A 19,654-nucleotide genomic window follows, 5' to 3' on the forward strand; every position below is an offset into this window, starting at 1 on the left:
GACCTGTAACTTCTTCTTTAAGAGGCTCCTCTGTCCTCCACTCGTTACCTGTATTAATGGCACCTGTTTGAACTTGTTATCAGTATAAAAGACACCTGTCCACAACCTCAAACAGTCACACTCCAAACTCCACTATGGCCAAGACCAAAGAGCTGTCAAAGGACATCAGAAACAAAATTGTAGACCTGCACCAGGCTGGGAAGACTGAATCTGCAATAGGTAAGCAGCTTTGTTAGAAGAAATCAACTGTGGGAGAACTATTAGGAAATGGAAGACATACAAGACCACTGATAATCTCCCTCGATATGGGGCTCCACGCAAGATCTCACCCCGTGGGGTCAAAATGATCACAAGAACGGTGAGCAAAAATCCCAGAACCACACGGGGGGACCTAGTGATTGACCTGCAGAGAGCTGGGACCAAAGTAACAAAGCCTACCATCAGTAACACACTACGCCGCCAGGGACTCAAATCCTGCAGTGCCAGGCATGTCCCCCTGCTTAAACCAGTACGTGTCCAGGCCCGTCTGAAGTTTGCTAGAGAGCATTTAGATGATCCAGAAGAAGATTGGGAGAATGTCATATGGTCAGATGAAACCAAAATATAACTTTTTGGTAAAAACTCAACTCGTCGTGTTTGCAGGACAAAGAATGCTGAGTTGCATCCAAAGAACACCATACCTACTGTGAAGCATGGGGGTGGAAACATCATGCTTTGGGGCTGTTCTTCTGCGAAGGGACCAGGACGACCGCTTCCGTGTAAAGGAAAGAATGAATGGGGCCATGTATCGTGAGATTTTGAGTGAAAACCTCCTTCCATCAGCAAGGGCATTGAAGATGAAACGTGGCTGGGTCTTTCAGCATGACAATGATCGCAAACACACTGCCCGGGCAACGAAGGAGAGGCTTTGTAAGAAGCATTTCAAGGCCCTTTAGTGGCCTAGCCAGTCTCCAGATCTCAACCCCATAGAACATCTTTGGAGGGAGTTGAAAGTCTGTGTTGCCCAGCAACAGCCCCAAAACATCACTGCTCTAGAGGAGATCTGCATGGAGGAAATACCAGCAACAGTGTGTGCAAACCTTGTGAAGATTTACAGAAAACGTTTGACCTCTGTCATTGCCAACAAAGGGTATGTAACAAAGTATTGAGATAAACTTTTGTTATTGACCAAATACTTATTTTCCACCATAATTTGCAAATAAATTCATAAAAAATTCTACAGTGATTTACTGGATTTTTTTTCTAATTTTGTCTGTCATAGTTGAAAATTACAGGCCTCTCTCATCTTTTTAAGTGGGATAACTTGCACAATTGGTGGCTGACTAAATACTTTTTTGCCCCACTGTATGTGAGAATGCTGTTCAATGACTACAGCTCAGCATTCAACACCATCATGCCCTCCAAGCTCCTCACTAAGCTAAGGACCCTGGGACTTAACACCTCCCTCTGCACCTGGATCCTGGACTTCCTGACGGGCCACCCCCAGGTGACACATCAGCACATCAACCACGCTGACTTTCAACCCAGGGGCCCCTCAGTGGTGTTTGCTAAGTCCCGTTCTGTACTCCCTGTTCACCAACGTCTTCATGACTCCAACACCAATTTGATAGTACTGGTTGGTTAGGCAGGAGAAGCAGCTTGATAGTACTGGTTGGTTTGGCAGGAGAAGCAGCTTGATAGTACTAGTTGGTTAGGCAGGAGAAGCAGCTTGATAGTACTAGTTGGTTAGGCAGGAGAAGCAGCTTGATAGTACTAGTTGGTTAGGCAGGAGAAGCAGCTTGATAGTACTAGTTGGTTAGGCAGGAGAAGCAGCTTGATAGTACTAGTTGGTTAGGCAGGAGAAGCAGCTTGATAGTACTGGTTGGTTAGGCAGGAGAAGCAGCTTGATAGTACTAGTTGGTTAGGCAGGAGAAGCAGCTTGATAGTACTAGTTGGTTAGGCAGGAGAAGCAGCTTGATAGTACTAGTTGGTTAGGCAGGAGAAGCAGCTTGATAGTACTAGTTGGTTAGGCAGGAGAAGCAGCTTGATAGTACTGGTTGGTTAGGCAGGAGAAGCAGCTTGATAGTACTAGTTGGTTGTATTAGGTTATTTATCTGGTCAGGTTCTTACCTTTATGTTGACCTCAATTGCTTCCGTTCAGAATATAAAGCGGACTGAGAAGTTTAACTAAGTAGACCTCCTTCTTCAGTTGTACGGACATCAGCTCTTCAGTCATGGTTGTCTCATGGCAGTAAGAAAGACAGTCCCAGCTCTTCAGTCATGGTTGTCTCGTGGCAGTAAGAAAGACAGTCCCAGCTCTTCAGTCATGGTTGTCTCGTGGCAGTAGGAAAGACAGTCCCAGCTCTTCATTAGACCTCTGAATAATGTTAGTATGGTATAGAACTAGGAAGTTACATTGTAACAGAAGCACAGTCTTTCTAAACTAAGCATTCACAGCTCCTTCTGCATTCATTTGGACACAATGCAGTGTTTCAACATGAATGTATTTTGTAGAACACATGTTATGCCTCTCTGACATGTGGAGAAAGCAATCATATCAGCTCTATTCTTGGTATTTACATCTCCAACGTTCAGTGTGTTGCTCTCTCCCAGGTTCCAGCATGGCAGGGGTTTCATTTGTGTGTTCAACTCCATGGGACGGCTTCCTGCCCCCGGCTCGGTTCCACACATCACCTAATAGGCCTGTCAGTGGAACATATAGTCTTTCTCTCTGGCTTCCTGAGTAATGGTACTAACATCCCGCTCGCTGCAATCGTCACAACCACAGAGCAATCAATTCCCAGATTTAAATTACCTCAGCACCAGCGAGTCTAGACCAGGTGCCAGTGTTGGAGAGATTCCACCTCCAGAGATTCTAGAACCAGGTGCCAGTGTTGGAGAGATTCCACCTCCAGAGATTCTAGAACCAGGTGCCAGTGTTGGAGAGAGTCCACCTCCAGAGATTCTAGAACCAGGTGCCAGTGTTGGAGAGATTCCACCTCCTGAGATTCTAGAACCAGGTGCCAGTGTTGAAGAGAGTCCACCTCCAGAGATTCTAGAACCAGGTGCCAGTGTTGAAGAGAGTCCACCTCCAGAGATTCTAGAACCAGGTGCCAGTGTTGAAGAGAGTCCACCTCCAGAGATTCTAACTAGGTGCCAGTGTTGGAGAGAGTCCACCTTTTTGTAAACAGGACCTGTGGAGTGACTTCAGAACTGATCTGATTGGCTACCCCAACTGTTACCATTGATTAGTTTAGGGTCAGAGTGGTGCTGTGTAAAGTTGCCCTCGCTTTCTCTCTCTCTCACATTCCCCCTCTTCTCTAATCCCTCACTTTCCATGGGATTACCTGGGGAGGCTACTTATTTGTGTGGTAGTGTTGTTGGGGGCGACAGAGACGCCAGAGAGGATAACAATACTATTCCCACTATCTGACTGCAGATGGTCACACTACAGAGAGTGAGTGAGTGAGTGAGTGAGTGAGTGAGTGAGTGAGTGAGTGAGTGAGAAATAACTAAAGAAGAAAGACACTGAATATGTAGAAGGGAGAAAGAGAAGAAGTAGCCAGAAAGCACAGAAGCAGTCTTGAAGCAGTCTTGAAGCAGCCTTGAAGCAGTCTTGAAGCAGTCTTGAAGCAGTCTTGAAGCAGTCTTGAAGCAGCCTTGAAGCAGTCTTGAAGCAGTCTTGAAGCAGCCTTGAAGCAGCCTTGAAGCAGCCTTGAAGCAGCCTTGAAGCAGTCTTGAAGCAGTCTTGAAGCAGCCTTGAAGCAGCCTTGAAGCAGTCTTGAAGCAGCCTTGAAGCAGCCTTGAAGCAGCCTTGAAGCAGCCTTGAAGCAGTCTTGAAGCAGTCTTGAAGCAGCCTTGAAGTCTAGTTCACTGCTCAACATCAAGTTCCCTATTTCATCTTGTGTCTGTGTCCATTCTGTGTCCAGTAACCAGAGACATGTGTATCTGTCTCAAACATTGTGAGTTGTTTCCGCATCGCCACAACCCAGGGATTGTTTACAAATGTTCACACATCAACAAGCCAGCCCAGCCATGAATTCCCTTACCCTGCCTTGCTACAGACCACTCCGCTCTCCCCCCGGACCCACTCCAGGTAGATGTTGACCCTAACTACAGGTCTAGGATCAGAGTACCCACAATGCTAACCCAACACACCATTTAAGGAATCAACCCATATCTGACCCTGTATCAGTGGTTAGGGCAAGCTCTTGGGGTGAGGTCATTACTGTTGCTAACCAACTTACATTTTATTCAAACATTCAGCTTGCATCCCCCATAATGCTTTTCACCCCATCCACTGCTTCACAACACTTGTTCAGTTCATCTACACCCCTCCTTCACTCATCCTGGTTCTCTTATCTGTCTGTTTATCACTTGCTCCCTCTCTCTCTCTCTCCCCCCCCCCCCCAAATCTGGTTTCAATACACTGTCCCAGTAACCTAAATTGGTTAAAATAAGTATTTTCAACGTTTTGTCAAACAAAAAAATACATATTTTCTACCCTAAACACGTCTTGTCAACATATTATGCTCATAGGGGTGCTCTCTTTCCTAGGCCCTAGCAGTTTCAGAATGAGAGAGGCTATTTTCTATTGGAATCCAGCCTTTATGTGTCTCTTTATTTCTGTCTGTCTGTCTGTCTGTCTGTCTGTCTCACTCTCTCTCTCTCTCTCTCAAACACTATTATAAGTTGTTTAAATGCACTGGCTTTAATACTGTGAGTCTGAAAGTGTGGCCCAGAGGCAGTGTTCGGGAGCATCAGACCTGCCTTATACTCACTTGTTGAATAGGCTAAATTCCACACTCTTAAACATCTGACCATAGGCTAAATTCCACATTCTCTTAACATCTGACCCCAGAGTGATCTATTCTTGCAATTGTAGTAAATGACATTTCAAATTTAGCTCACAAAGTAGTTTGGATGTAGTAGAATACTTTTTCAAGGTAACTTTAGTTAAAGTAAACTATACTTTTTTTTTAAAGGGTAGCTTTTGTATAGCTTACCTTTTTCCAGGGTGAAGTAATTGGTAGCTTGGTAAACTATATTTTCAGAGTAGCTTCCTCAACCCTGCCCAGAGGTAAGAGGAAGTAGGCTAATTATTGAACGGCTACTGGTTCAAATCACCGCTGAAGCTCAAACTGCTGTTAATCAGCTGAATAATTCCATGTGTTAAACTAAACAGAAAGCAATGGAAGTTCGGATGGAAGTGCCTGTCTAGTAAATATGTATACAAATACATGTACAGTACACTGTCTTTATTGACCAAAGAATCAGGTGAGTATAGCCTATTAATGTGATAATAGAGTTTAAACCTACGTCTATGTCACCAGGGACCTCCTTTATTAGCCTTTTGGTGTGATGACAGAACCCCTGCTTTCCTGGTACATCTTAACAATGCATCTTACTTCTTGCATCGCATTATGGCTGTGTTTCACAGGCTGCGGCTTAGAGCTCAATCATCAATCCGATTCATTTCACTGCTCTCATGACCTTTGTCCTCACCAGAACAACTGGATCGGTTTGAAGATGGCATGAACAAGGTCAACCAAGACTTGAAGGAGGCCGAGAAAGATATGAAGGGTTTAGGGCAATGCTGTGTCCAATTATGTCCATGTGTTGCCAAGTAGGTACCGGTGGCGACGGGCCTGTGTGGTGTTGGTAGTGCTGTCCAATGTCTGTCTCTCTTGTCACAGTCAATGTCTCTTTTTTGTCTCCTCTCCTTTGTCCTCCCGCTCTCTTCTTCTTCTTTTTCTTTCTTTTTTTTGTTTTTTTTTCAACGTGCTCTCGTTCTTTGTGGGGGAAACTTGACTTGTGTTGATAATCAGAACAACTGGAGCGGATCGAGGAGGGGATGGACCAGATCAATAAGGACATGAAGGATGCAGAAAAGAATTTGAACAATCTAGGGTCTCTCTGTGGTCTTTGTTCATGTCCCTGTAACAAGTAGGTGCAGCCTGCATTGCCTGACTGTCTGCCCACCTGCCTGCTTGCCTGCCTGCTTTAATGTCTTAACTAGTGTGCATGCTGCTTCCACCTGCACTTTGACCTGGAGAGAGAGCGAGAGAGAGCGAGCGAGCGAGAGAGAGAGAGACAGAGAGAGAGAGAGAGAGACAGAGAGAGAGCGTTTGTGAGTGTGTGTGTGAGCTTGATGCATGCTCGTCCACTGTAACACCAATCTCCTTCAAAAGAATCACCCGTACATACATACAGTACATACATCCACACGTTCCAATACTATTCTTACATGAGGCAGTAGGCCTACAGTACGATTTAGCAAGACCTGATTCCTGCTGTTGTTTGCTCATCAGTCATGTGCAGTAGGCCTACAGTACGATTTAGCATGACCTGATTCCTGCTGTTGTTTGCTCATCAGTCATGTGCAGTAGGTCATGTGCAGTATTCCTGCTGTTGGCCATACATGTGCATGAACATGCGATTTATGCGCATGACCTGTTGATTCACCATATAGGTTACAGTGACACACAAAGCAATAGATAAAGACCACTCATTTGACTCATTCCTACCAAAAGAACAATGACAATCGTTTACATTCGATGAGGTATTGAAACAAACTGCTTAGTGGGAAGCTAATGATCTTATGTTTGTTTTGAGATTTACGCATCTAACTTTGAACCTTACTTTGAACATATATCTTCTAAAGCTCAAGTTAAGTGTTCAAATCTCAAGTCAGAATTTGGGTCCTGAGATGATAGACCTAGGACCTACGGTATGTTGTTGTGTATGGTTCATGTGTGTTGAAACAGGAGGAAATGAAGCATTTCAGGAAGTTCAGTTTTATGTTCACAATGTTGTGTAAAATTTGATTAGTATTTAGAAGTCACATACACTACATGGCCAAAAGTATGTGGACACCTGCTCGTCGAACATTCTCATTCCAAAATCATGGGTATAAATATGGAGTTGGCACTCTTCTGGGAAGGCTTTCCACTAAAAGTTGGAAAATTTCTGCGGGGACTTGCTTCCGTTCAGCCACGAGCATAAGTGGCTGAACTGATGTTGGGCGATTAGGCCTGGCTCACAGTCGGCATTCTAATTCATCCCAAAGGTGATCGAAGAGGTTGAGGTCAGAGCTCTGTCAAGTTCTTCCACATCGATCTCAACAAACAATTTGTTGTACATGTTTTATTTTAGGGTACTTTTTACCCCAATTTCGTGATATCCAATTGGTAGATACAGTCTTGTCCCATCGCTGCAACTCCCGTACGGACTAGGGAGAGGCGAAGGTTGAGAGCCTTGACTCCACCAAGCTGGACTGCTTCTTGACACACTGCTTGCTTAACCCGGAAGCCAGCCACACCGATGTGTCAGAGGAAACACTGTACAGCTGGCGGCTGAAGTCAGCGTCCATGCGCCCGGCCCACCACAAGGAGTCGCTAGAGAGAAATGGGACAAAGACATTGTCAAGGACATCACAGCCGGCCAAACCCTCCCCTAACCCGGATGATGCTGGGCCAATTGTGCGCCGCCTCATGGGCCTACCGGTCACGGCCGCCTGCAACACAGCCCGGGATCGAACCCGGATCTGTAGTGACGCCTCTATAGCACTGCGATGCGGATCCTTAGACAGCTGCGCCACTTTGCAGGTGACAAACCATTTCTGTATGGACCTCGCTTTGTGCATGAGGGCATTGTCATGCTGAGATGGGAAAAGGCCTTCCCCAAACTGTTGCCACAAAGTTGGAAGCCCAGAATGGTCTAGAAATTAATTGTATGGTGTAGAGTTAAGATTTCCCTTCCCTGAAACTAAGGGGCTTTCCCTGAAACAGCCCCAGACCATTTAGCGTTCTCCTGGCATCCGCCAAACCCAGATTCATCTGTTGGACTGCCCTGATGGTGAAGCGTGATTCATCACTCCAGAGGACGTGTTTATACTGCTCCAGGGTCCAATGGCAGCAAGCTTTACACCACTCCAGCCGACGCCTGGTATAGCGCATGGTGATCTTAGGCTTGTGTGCAGCTGCTCGGCCATGGAAACGCATTTCATGAAGCTCCCGACGAACAGTTCTTGTGCTGACGTTGCTTCCAGAGGTCAGTTTGGAACTCGGTAGAGTGTGTTGCAACTGAGGACAGGCGATTTTTACAAGCTACACGCTTCAGCACTCAGCGGTTTCATTCGGTGAGGTTGTATGGCCTACCACTTCGCGGCTCAGCCGTTGATGCTCCTTGACGTTTCCACTTCACTATAACAGCACTTACAGTTGATCGGGGCAGATCTAGCAGGGCAGAAATTTGACAAACTGACTTGTTGGAAAGGTGGCATCCTATGATGGTGCCACGTTGAAAGTCACTGAGCTCTGCAGTAAGGCCATTTTATTCCAGACGTTTGTCTCTGGAGATTGCATGGCTTTGTGCTCGAATTTATACACCTGTCAGAATGGGTGTGGCTGAGGTAGCCGAATCCACTAAGTTGAAGGAGTGTCCACATACTTTTGTATATACTGTGTACCTCTTCTCAAGACAATTTACCATCATAGGAATAGTTTATATTTCAAAGCTATTGTTTTATGCATATTTAACTGCTGTGGTGAGCGACAATCAAAAATGTCTACAAAGTCCAAGTGATTTTAAACCGAACTTCACTTCCTAGAATGTTTTTCTTTCTCTATATTGTACAAAACAGGTGTGTGTGTGTGTACATAATGTGCACATGTTTGCACGTGTGTGTGTGTGTGTGTGTGTGGTTATGGGGTGTGAATGGATAGTACCTAAGGAGCCACTGCAAATCCAAACTATGGCCTCTGAGTCATGTTCTGAGGCAAAGCCTTTTCTGTGTCCATAACATAATGTCCATATCATTATGTTCATTAGTGTTGTCTATGTATTTTCCTTTACTTACAGTTGCGGGCACCAAAAAGCTATATTTAAAAAATATATGTTTTTATTTTTTTTTACAAATGATCACTTACACATATTGCAGCAATGATTCTTCTAGCAGCACGGCATGACCTAACTTTTTAGTGTCCCGCATCTGAAAAAAATGTATAAATAAACTTTACTTTTATCATATGTATTTATTTATCTATTTCCATGTCATTCTGTAATTCAGTATCATTAACTATCATGTTCTGGTTTATTTCTGATTGTGATCTAAACTGATTTCCTCCAGTAACCAGAGGGTGTGGATATGATGCGTCTCCCTGTCTGTCTTCCTGTCTCCCTGTCTGTCTTCCTGTCTCACTGTCTGTCTTCCTGTCTCACTGTCTGTCTTCCTCTCTCTCCGTCTGTCTTCCTGTCTCCCTGTCTGTCTTCCTGTCTCACTGTCTGTCTTCCTCGATCTCAGTCTGTCTTCCTGTCTCCCTGTCTGTCTTCCTGTCTCCCTGTCTGTCTTCCTGTCTCCCCGTCTGTCTTCCTGTCTCCTCGTATGTCTTCCTGTCTCCCCGTATGTCTTCCTGTCTCCTTTTCTCTCCTCCTGTCTCCCTGTCTCTCCTCCCGTCTCCCTGTCTCTCCTCCCGTCTCTCTCCCGTCTCCCGTCTCTCTCCCGTCTCCCAGTCTGTCCTCCCGTCTCCCAGTCTGTCCTCCCGTCTCCCAGTCTGTCCTCCCGTCTCCCAGTCTGTCCTCCCGTCTCCCAGTCTGTCCTCCCGTCTCCCAGTCTGTCTTCCCGTCTCCCAGTCTGTCTTCCCGTCTCCCAGTCTGTCTTCCCGTCTCCCAGTCTGTCTTCCCGTCTCCCAGTCTGTCTTCCCGTCTCCCAGTCTGTCTTCCCGTCTCCCAGTCTGTCTTCCTGTCTCCCCGTCTGTCTGTGTTGTCTTCTGCTCGGTGTTCTGTGTGTTTAATGTGTCTGTGTTGGTGGGAGGGTTTATGTCTCCTCTATCTACAAGTCTATAAAGGACCCCTTTCTATCAACCACAGACACAGTAAATACACTAGAATTCAATTGATCAGTAGGCCTACTCGGATCCGTTATTCATTGATAGACCTAACATATATAACATATACATGTCCCGAAGATATCAATGGTATGCTGTGTTGGCATGCTGCCTAAGATATCATTGGTATGCTGTGTTGGTGGGCTGCCTTAGATATCATTGGTATGCTGTGTTGGCATGCTGCCTAAGATATCATTGGTATGCTGTGTTGGCATGCTGCCTAAGATATCATTGGTATGCTGTGTTGGCATGCTGCCTAAGATATCATTGGTGTGCTGTGTTGGTGGGCTGCCTTAGATATCATTGGTATGCTGTGTCGGTGGGCTGCCTAAGATATCATTGGTGTGCTGTGTCGGTGGGCTGCCTTAGATATCATTGGTGTGCTGTGTCGGTGGGCTGCCTAAGATATCATGCTGTGTCGGTGGGCTGCCTTAGATATCATTGGTATGCTGTGTCGGTGGGCTGCCTTAGATATCATTGGTATGCTGTGTCGGTGGGCTGCCTTAGATATCATTGGTGTGCTGTGTCGGTGGGCTGCCTTGCTGTCACTATGCATGGCTTTGTCATATTTATATCACATCAAATGACAGTTTACAAGCATACAAGCACACACACTTACTCACCTACACAGACCCTGACTGGTACGTGTCCCTGCAGGATAAAGGGTGGGGGCCAGGCGTGGGGGGCCAACCAGGATGGAGTAGTGAACAGTCAGCCAGGGGCCCGTGTGGTGGACGAACGTGAACAGATGGCAATCAGTGGGGGCTTCATCCGCAGGTGAGTGTGTTCCGTTATTAGTAAGAGTGTGTGTGTGTGTGCGTGTGTGTGTGTGGACTCCCTCTGCCACTCCGAAGCTACCGTTAGTTTCATGGAATATCCGATGTGTGTTTCCAGGGTAACAGACGATGCCCGGGAGAATGAGATGGATGAGAACCTGGAGCAGGTGGGCGGGATCATCGGTAACCTGCGTCACATGGCCCTGGACATGGGCAATGAGATCGACACCCAGAACCGGCAGATCGACAGGATCATGGACAAGGTACTGTCCATTACGTTGACGATGACAAATCATTCCATACATTTTCAGTGTTAGCGATTGGCAGCCCATCCTTGAGTTTGACAATCCAAAGATTTATCCATTGGTAGTTGATTGCTTGAATGATTTATCATCTCAATTCTCTCTCTCTCTCTCTCTCTCTCTCTCTCTCTCTCTCTCTCTCTCTCTCTCTCTCTCTCTCTCTCTCTCTCTCTCTCTCTCTCTCTCTCTCTCTCTCTCTCTCTCTCTCTCTCTCTCTCTCTCTCTCTCTCTCTCTCTCTCTCTCTCTCTCTCTCTCTCTCTCTCTCTCTCTCTCTCTCTCTCTCTCTCTCTCTCTCTCTCTCTCTCTCTCTCTCTCTCTCTCTCTCTCTCCTCAGGCTGATTCCAACAAGACCAGGATTGATGAAGCCAACCAGCGCGCCACGAAGATGTTAGGCTAAGCTGCAGCGACAAGTGCTTTAACCCCCCCTCCCCCCTATCACCCCTGCACCCCTCTCAAGCATGTCATGGGGTGGTGCGAACATGCTTTTATCATGGGACTTTTGCTGCGTTCATAACCAAGTGGGAAGGTGGTATTTACCACATACGACTGGGAAAAAATCCACTTGAACGCCCCTCCAACTGGTAATTACTAGTGGGAAACACGTCAATCATCCCTGAGCTCCCACATGGTGACCTCTTGAGGTCACCTACTAAGGAAATTGCCTCTATAACAGCATTTTCGTCAGTTAAATGTAACAAGAAACATTATTTATAAAAATACATATATTAATATGATTTTTGAACAGTTTGCAAGCATGATGGCTGTACTTTTAGTTTATGGTTGACTCAGCTTGTTGGCAATTAGCCAATCTGCATTTCTCAACGTGGCCAAAGCATGTGAACCAACTAGTATTTACAACTTCACAAATGGTAATTGCCAGCTTCTCACTTGGTAATGAATGTAGCATTAATCAGTAGGTTTGCACACATGCACCTATCAGACTGCCCCTCTCCTCTTGTTCCTGTTGTAAATGTTGTTCTGTGTCATCGGTCTTTGGCTTTTATTAAAATGAGTCCTGGTTAATTGTCTCGTCCTCTACCCTCCATTCTCTCTCCTCCTAAAGTTGTCCCTCTACCCTCCACTCTCTGTCCTCCTAAAGTTGTCCCTCTATCCTCCACTCTCTCCTCCTAACCTCCTAAAGTTGTCCCTCTACCCTCCACTCTCTCTCCTCCTAAAGATGTTCCTATACCCTCCACTCTCTCTCCTCCTAAAGATGTTCCTCTACCCTCCACACTCTCTCCTCCTAAAGTTGTTCCTCTATCCTCCACTCTCTCCTCCTAACCTCCTAAAGTTGTCCCTCTACCCTCCACTCTCTCTCCTCCTAAAGATGTTCCTATACCCTCCACTCTCTCTCCTCCTAAAGTTGTTCCTCTACCCTCCACTCTCTCTCCTCCTAAAGTTGTTCCTCTACCCTCCACTCTCTCTCTCCTCCTAAATATGTTCCTATACCCTCCACTCTCTCTCCTCCTAAAGATGTTCCTCTACCCTCCACACTCTCTCCTCCTAAAGTTGTTCCTCTACCCTCCACTCTCTCCTCCTAACCTCCTAAAGATGTTCCTCTACCTTGCACTCTCTCTCCTCCTAAAGTTGTTCCTCTACCCTCCACTCTCTCTCCTCCTAAAGTTGTTCCTTTACCCTCCACTCTCTCTCCTCCTAAAGTTGTTCCTCTACCCTCCACTCTCTCTCCTCCTAAAGGTGTTCCTCTCCCCTCCACTCTCTCCTCCTAACCTCCTAAAGTTGTTCCTCTACCCTCCACTCTCTCTCCTCCTAAAGTTGTTCCTCTACCCTCCACTCTCTCTCTCCTCCTAAATATGTTCCTCTACCCTCCACTCTCTCTCTCCTCCTAAAGGTGTTCCTCTCCCCTCCTCTCTCTCCTCCTAACCTCCCAAAGGTGTTCCTCTACCCTCCACTATCTCTCCTCCTAAAGGTGTTCCTCTACCCTCCACTCTCTCTCCTCCTAAATATGTTCCTCTACCCTCCACTCTCTCTCCTCCTAAAGGTGTTCCTCTACCCTCCACTCTCTCTCCTCCTAACCTCCTAAAGGTGTTCCTCTACCCTCCACTCTCTCTCCTCCTAACCTCCTAAAGGTGTTCCTCTACCCTCCACTCTCTCTCCTCCTAACCTCCTAAAGGTGTTCTTCTACCCCCCACTCTCTCTCCTCCTAACCTCCTAAAGATGTTCCTCTACCCTCCACTCTCTCTCCTCCTAACCTCCTAAAGATGTGCCTCTACCCTCCATTCTCTCTCCTCCTAAAGTTGTCCCTCTACCCTCCACTCTCTCTCCTCCTAACCTCCTAAAGTTGTTCCTCTACCCTCCACTCTCTCTCCTCCTAAATATGTTCCTCTACCCTCCACTCTCTCTCCTCCTAAAGTTGTCCCTCTACCCTCCACTCTCTCTCCTCCTAACCTCCCAAAGGTGTTCCTCTACCCTCCACTCTCTCTCCTCCTAACCTCCTAAAGGTGTTCCTCTACCCTCCACTCTCTCTCCTCCTAAATATGTTCCTCTACCCTCCACTCTCTCTCTCCTCCTAAAGGTGTTCCTCTACCCTCCACTCTCTCTCCTCCTAACCTCCTAAAGGTGTTCCACTACCCTCCACTCTCTCTCCTCCTAACCTCCTAAAGGTGTTCCTCTACCCTCCACTCTCTCTCCTCCTAAAGATGTTCCTCTACCCTTCACTCTCTCTCCTCCTAACCTCCTAAAGATGTGCCTCTACCCTCCATTCTCTCTCCTCCTAAAGTTGTTCCTCTACCCTCCACTCTCTCTCCTCCTAAAGATGTTCCTCTACCCTCCACTCTCTCCTCCTAAAGATGTTCCTCTACCCTCCACTCTCTCCTTCTAAAGTTGTTCCTCTACCCTCCACTCTCTCCCCTCCTAACCTCCTAAAGTTGTTCCTCTACCCTCCACTCTCTCCTCCTAAAGATGTTCCTCTACCCTCCACTCTCTCTCCTCCTAAAGTTGTTGCTCTACCCTCCACTCTCTCCTCCTAAAGATGTTCCTCTACCCTCCACTCTCTCCTCCTAAAGATGTTCCTCTACCCTCCACTCTCTCTTCTCCTAACCTCCTAAAGTTGGTCCTCTACCCTCCACTCTTTCTCCTCCTAAAGTTGTTCCTCTACCCTCCACTCTCTCTCCTCCTAAAGTACATAGTGCTTCTTTGATGGCTTTAGGTCACTTGTGAAGATCTGTTTCTGTCTCACTTGTTTCCGTTTCTTTTTTTTTAATGTACAGTAGATATGTATTATATAAACTGTATTTACATCATTACTCTGATACGACGACTACTATTGCTTTACATGAGCCGGACACTGCGTCACTACATGTGGTTCCTTCAATAAGTCAGTGTTATGTCCATGTCAGACACTGGTGCTCTGTTGTTGTTGTGGTTGTTGTAATGCTAAAGGAGAAAAACTAACCATTACAAGTCCCTTCTCACAAAACATTGGCAACTTCCTCCCAGACTCTCCCATTTTAAAATAAAATAGCCATTTGGATAATGTGCAACTGTACTGGGAACATGACCAGTGGTACACGTCTATTTCAGCCAGTCCCCCCCCCCCCCCCCCCCCCCCCTCAGATAGGCCTGGAGATGGGATGAGCTGGGAGGGGCTGGGAGGAGATGGAAGGGGCTGGGAGGAGTTGGAAGGGGCTGGGAGGAGATGGAAGGGGCTGGGAAGTGGGAGGGTCAGGAAGGTAGGAGGAGGTGGGAGGGGCTGGAAGGAGGTGGGAGGGGCTGGGAGGAGGTGAGGGGCTGGGAGGAGGCGGGAATAGCTGGAAGGGGCTGGAAGGTGGGAGGAGGTGGGAGGACCTGGGAGGTGGGAGGGGCAGGAAGGTAGGAAGGGTGGGAGGGGCTGGAAGGATGTGGGAGGGGCTGGGAGGAGTTGGAAGGGGCTGGGAGGAGTTGGAAAGGGCTGGGAGGAGGTGAGTGTCTGGGAGGAGGTGGGAATAGCTGGAAGGGGCTAGAAGGTGGGATGAGGTGGGAGGACTTGGGAGGAGGGAGGGGCAGGAAGGTAGGAGGTGGTGGGAGGGGCTGGAAGGAGGTGGGAGGGGCTGGAAGGAGATGGGAGGGGCTGGAAAAGACAAGGGAGGGGATGAAAGCAAGTGAAAGAGGGAGAGAACAACAACAACCAGTCTTTGATTACTTAACCCAGGTGGGCTCCAATGCAGTAGCAGCCATTCATGGTTGTCCGGCTCCACCTCTCTGTCTTACTCCCATTGATGTGCAGTAGCCCCGTGTGTGTTATGCATGTCCGTCAGCAGATAGAACTCAACATCTTATGAATAAGACTAAAGACTAAACTCTATAAGCAACATCTGTAGGTAACACAGCATGCCCAGCAGTGTGTAGGACACTCGCATGCCGAGAGAATACCCTGCTTCCTGCCACTCTGCAATAGTGCCACTCTTTTTGTTCACACACATCTTTCCAGATTGTGACCATCGTTGTAAAATAATACGGGGAAAAATGCCAATAAAAACAACATAACTGTAGAACAAAAATGATTTTTTTATTATTTCAAATGTATTCACTGTTGTGTCCTGGAGCACCAGGTAGCCTAGTGGTTAGAGTGTTGGGCCGTTAACCGGAAGGTTGTAGGATCACATCCCCGTAGCTGACAAGGTAAAAATCTGTCGTTCTGCCCCTGAACAAGGCTGTTCCCTGGCAGGCTGTAATTGTAAATCAGAATTTGTTCATGCCAGGTTAAAAAAATAAATTAAAAAAAACTAGACTGGAGAAGGGAAAGACTGATATTACACACAGGCAACACTCCACATGAAAGGAAGGAGAGGACTGACTTTACAATAATGGATATCCACTTTGGGCCTTGGCCTTAAAGTGGATTAGAGCTTGCTGTCACTAAGAACACCCCCCCCCCTCTTGCTTACACACACAAACAGCTCATCCCTGAATGTGATGAGACAGGCTGATATTTAAAAGTGGAGTCAAATAAAACAGACATTATAATTGACCTTAATTATAATTAACATAATTGACCTTAATCCTAGACTCAAATATTGGAAGGATGAACCCCCAACATGTTTGGTACAGGGTTAGCTGACCAGTGCACTAGCCCCAACATGTTTCAGACAGGGTTAGCTGACCAGTGCACTAGCCCCAACATGTTTCAGACAGGGTTAGCTGACCAGTGCACTAGCCCCAACATGTTTCAGACAGGGTTAGCTGACCAGTACACTAGCCCCAACATGTTTCAGACAGGGTTAGCTGACCAGTACACTAGCCCCAACATGTTTCAGACAGGGTTAGCTGACCAGTACACTAGCCCCAACATGTTTCAGACAGGGTTAGCTGACCAGTGCACTAGCCCCAACATGTTTCAGACAGGGTTAGCTGACCAGTGCACTAGCCCCAACATGTTTCAGACAGGGTTAGCTGACCAGTGCACTAGCCCCAACATGTTTCAGACAGGGTTAGCTGACCAGTACACTAGCCCCAACATATTTCAAACAGGGTTAGCAGACCCTGTATAACTAACTTGAAATTAAAAGACTGTCAAAATTAGAAACGTGTAATATCTGAAAATGTAGCTAGCAAGAATATCTTACCCATATGCATCATCAATTGTCTCCTGTCACATATGCCATGGTTTCCCTTAGTGTGAAGAAGATGTCATCCGGAGACAGGTGTTTTCTCCTTAGCAATCACACTCGAATTCCACTGATTTCAAGACTCGGTCCTCCAGAAAGTGTAGAGCAATACTGACCAGCTCAAATAGACAGAAGCGTGCTATATGGCAGACCAATCTAAACTCACCTCTCGGCCTGTCCAGCCCACTCATTATCTCAGCCAATCATGGCTAGTGGGAAGGTTGCTGTTTTTTTCTGTGGCTAAACCAACTAGGATCAAAATGTAACAATTGTATTCTTATTTACAGATGGCATACAAGTTTGTTATTATTAAGGCACATGAAAGTTCACATGTTACAGAAGGCATTTCTGCCCCAAAAACAGGCATTTTCATTTAAAAAAGAGTTTACGTTCAAGCGGCTCTCCTGTGAATTTGTGACCCGAGACATACGCCTAGTTTCCTGAAACGGGTCACATATGGAGAATCTACTCTGCTACTACTACTCTGTTAGCTAGTTTGAGTTGGCTAAAGTCAGCCACAAGCCATGCAGAGTGTTGGCAGTGGCGAGCTATAATCCATCAATCACGAGGAGGTGTGATGTAAACAACCAATTAGATTCCCCACATGTGGGGGCCGCATGATCCTGCTCCGCTACTCCAGTCGAGGCAGCTGTGACTTCTGCTCCGGAGGCACCTCCGGTTTAAAAGGAAAGTGGAAAATCATTCCTGCCTGTGCTAATTGTTTAGTACCATGTCTGCTCTTCGTTTGTTTTTCGTCCTTCAATGAACTTTTCGACCTGTTTTGCCTCTGGGATTATTGCGTCAATGATTTATCTATACTGAACAAAATTTGTAAAACGCGACATGCAATAATTTCAATGATTTTACTATTTTTACAGTTCATATAAGGAAATCAGTCAATTGAAATAAATTGATTAGGCCCTAACCTATGAATTTCATGACTGGGAAGAGGCGTGGCTGGACCTGGGATGGAACAGACCACGCACTACGGAGCCAGGCCCAGCCAATCAAAATTAGTTTCTACACAAAAGGTCTTTATTAAAGACAAAAATGCTTCTCGGTTTCATCAGCTGTCCGGGTGACTGGTTTCAGACGATCCCGCAGATGAGAAATGGTTTGTCGAGATCGGTGTGGAAAAACTTGATTTGCCTGCACATAGACCTGACCTCAATCCCATCAAATAGACCTGACCTCAATCCCATCAAACACCTTTTGGATGAATTGGAACGCCGACTGCGAGCCAGACCTAATCGACAAAAAACATCAGCGCTCAACCTCACTACTGCTCTTGTGGCTGAATGGAAGCAAGTCCCCACAACAATGTTCCAACATCGAGTAGAAAGCCTTCCCAGAAGAGTGGAGGCTGTTATAGCGGCAAAGGAGGGGGTACAAATTACATATTAAGATATTCAACTAACAGGTGTCCACATACTTTTGGTAATGTAGTGAAGTACTAAACCAGAGAACGCCACCTAGACGAGCACAGGCACAAACTCACAGAACACAACATAAAAGCCAGCAGATATAAAGTAAAGAGAGAGCAGAGACTTAACGATTTGACAGCTGAGTTAGCTACCAAAGAAGAGTCGAGGGAGAGTCAGCTAATCGAATAGCGATATACGGAGGTAAAACCAAAGAATATTTGTCTGTAATGTCAAATGCAATGGGGTAGGGATCCCGGATAGCACGTGTTTCATGTAGTTTTAATGAAGAAGCCAACAGTGCCTTAGCCAGCGAGTAACAACTTCTATATACCGCCTGCTCAACAATGGCATCCGGTCTATAACCTAACAGTTCAGCACCTTACCAGCAGGTGACATCCAAGCATTACATTTTTTATTTTATTTAATCTTTATTTAACTAGGCAAGAATAAATGATTATTTACAATGACTGCCTACACCGGCCAAACCTGGATGACGCTGGGTGAATTGTGCGCCGCTCTATGGGACTCCCAATTGTTGTGATACAGCCTGGATTCGAATCAGGGTGTCTGTAGTGACGCCTCTAGCACTGCGATGAGGTGCCTTGGACCGCTGCGCCACTCGGGAGCGGACGCTTATTCCACCATGCCTAGATGGAATACAGCTTATGTCAACTAGACGTCAAAACATTTTAGAAAATATCACTTTAGCCAAACTCTTTTCCTAAACTTAACCTAGGGTAGCCTAGTGGTTAGAGCGTTGGACTAGTAACTGGAAGGTTTGCAAGTTCAAATCCCTGAGCTGACAAGGTACAAATCTGTCGTTCTGCCCCTGACCAGGCACTGTTCCTAAGCCGTCATTGAAAATAAGAATTTGTTCTTAACTGACTTGCCTAGTTAAATAAAGGTCAAATTAAAATGTAAAAAAAATATCCTAACCTGCTACATTAATTATCACTCGCTACAAAAAGTTAATTTTGACAAAAGCAGCGTACCTTCTAGACAATTCGACTAAAAACGAATAAAAACAAACAGATATATGCCACCATGTGGCTGGATTGTTTACTTCAGAAGGAAACAACAATTTGTAAGATCTCCTGTTGAGATTTATCCAGCAGGGACGAGATCTGAATTCAGGGTAAAAAAAAAGCCTTTTATTATCAGTGACCAGGTCGCGTATCGCTGGTAATAAAACCTGCTCGATAACCTGGTTAATCATCATATTCCCCAAAATCTTAAAATTCCTCTTTCGACAGTCAGCAGGAATGTAAACTTACTCAATAAACATGTACATAAATACCTTTATGGAATGGCAAAGATCCAGTTTGAGGTACTACAAGGACCTGTTTAGGCTGGGAAGCATGCGGACATCTTAATGGTCAATCACTTATACCATGGTTCATCAGTCTACACCAGTCTCTTGGTAGTTAATTGAAAAGGAATTAGTTTCCCCTTATTAGATTGAAAGATGTGTTATTTTTCTAGTATGCTAAGAAATGCATGTTATAGTATATTACAGTTATATTATCTCCAATGCAGTAAAGAACTTGAGGAATGTTGAGAAGTGTGTAAATGGTATAGTTGGTTAATCCAGAACTAAAGTGTTGTGTAATTGGTCAGCTGCACGATTACAATTCTAGGTCCATATGTGTTAAGAGAAAGGGATCAAGAGATTCTAGAAAATG

At 45.9% G+C, this 19,654-nt stretch overlaps 1 protein-coding gene across 3 annotated transcripts in view; it reads left to right on the forward strand.

Moving 5' to 3' along the window:
* LOC139383498 (synaptosomal-associated protein 25-B-like) overlaps positions 1–13,036 on the forward strand; it is a 68,544-nt gene extending 55,508 nt beyond the window's left edge. The window contains exons 5-8 of one of the 3 annotated variants that reach the window (XM_071128058.1): positions 5,808–5,925; positions 10,524–10,643; positions 10,761–10,905; positions 11,280–13,036. In XM_071128058.1, the coding sequence (XP_070984159.1) occupies positions 5,808–5,925; positions 10,524–10,643; positions 10,761–10,905; positions 11,280–11,342 (446 nt within the window). In that variant the 3' untranslated portion in view covers positions 11,343–13,036. Of the gene's footprint in view, positions 1–5,487; positions 5,606–5,807; positions 5,926–10,523; positions 10,644–10,760; positions 10,906–11,279 lie in introns of all 3 variants that reach the window. The other 2 variants (XM_071128057.1, XM_071128056.1) reach the window with 2 other exon arrangements.
* Positions 13,037–19,654: the final 6,618 nt, after the last annotated feature.

Source organism: Oncorhynchus clarkii, chromosome 25 (genome assembly GCF_045791955.1).
Source record: "Oncorhynchus clarkii lewisi isolate Uvic-CL-2024 chromosome 25, UVic_Ocla_1.0, whole genome shotgun sequence".
In the NCBI taxonomy this organism is placed as follows: Eukaryota; Metazoa; Chordata; class Actinopteri; order Salmoniformes; family Salmonidae; genus Oncorhynchus; species Oncorhynchus clarkii.